This window comes from Corapipo altera, unplaced genomic scaffold (genome assembly GCF_003945725.1).
Source record: "Corapipo altera isolate COAL_440 unplaced genomic scaffold, ASM394572v1 52089, whole genome shotgun sequence".
In the NCBI taxonomy this organism is placed as follows: Eukaryota; Metazoa; Chordata; class Aves; order Passeriformes; family Pipridae; genus Corapipo; species Corapipo altera.
The window spans coordinates 1-470 of record NW_020889105.1 but is presented as its reverse complement, the minus strand read 5'-3'; the positions used below and the strand labels follow the sequence as shown (position 1 = coordinate 470).

Here is a 470-nt window from a genome sequence, read left to right as displayed (position 1 = left end):
GGTGTTTGTGTCCCCAGCTGTGTCCCCAGCTGTGTCCCTGTCCCCAGCTGTGTCCCTGTCCCCAGGTGTGTCCCTGTCCCCAGGTGTCCCCAGGTGTCCCCAGGTGTCCCTAGGTGTGTCTCACCTTGAGGAATCTCCTGAAGACCCTGACGGCGGTCTCGGGCAGGGGGTGTTTCCTGACGAAGCTCAGGTAGGGGGGCCACAGCCGCCGGTGTTGGGTGATGGGCAGCGCCCGCAGCGCGCGGTCGAAGGTGCGGCGCGTGCGCGTGATCCGGCCCTGCTCCGCCAGGAACTGGCAGTAATCCAGCCAGATCCGCGGCATCTGGGGGGGCACAGGGGGGTCAGGGGGACACAGGGGGGTCCACATGATCCAGCCCTGCTCCGCCAGGAACTGGCAGTAATCCAGCCAGATCCGTGGCATCTGGGGGGGCACAGGGGGGTCAGGGGGGCACAGGGGGGTCAGGGGGGCA

The 470-nt window shown here is 68.1% G+C and overlaps 1 protein-coding gene across 1 annotated transcript in view; it reads right to left on the bottom strand.

Annotated features, from left to right (window-relative positions):
- Positions 1 to 421, bottom strand: part of LOC113942151 (pre-mRNA-splicing factor SYF1-like) — a gene marked incomplete at both ends in the record, with an annotated part of 2230 nt that extends 1809 nt beyond the window's left edge. Inside the window, one exon of the mRNA XM_027633292.1 lies at positions 125 to 421. Within this exon, the coding sequence (XP_027489093.1) occupies positions 125 to 421 (297 nt within the window). The remainder of the gene's footprint in view (positions 1 to 124) is intronic.
- Between the last annotated feature and the right edge of the window lie 49 nt (positions 422 to 470).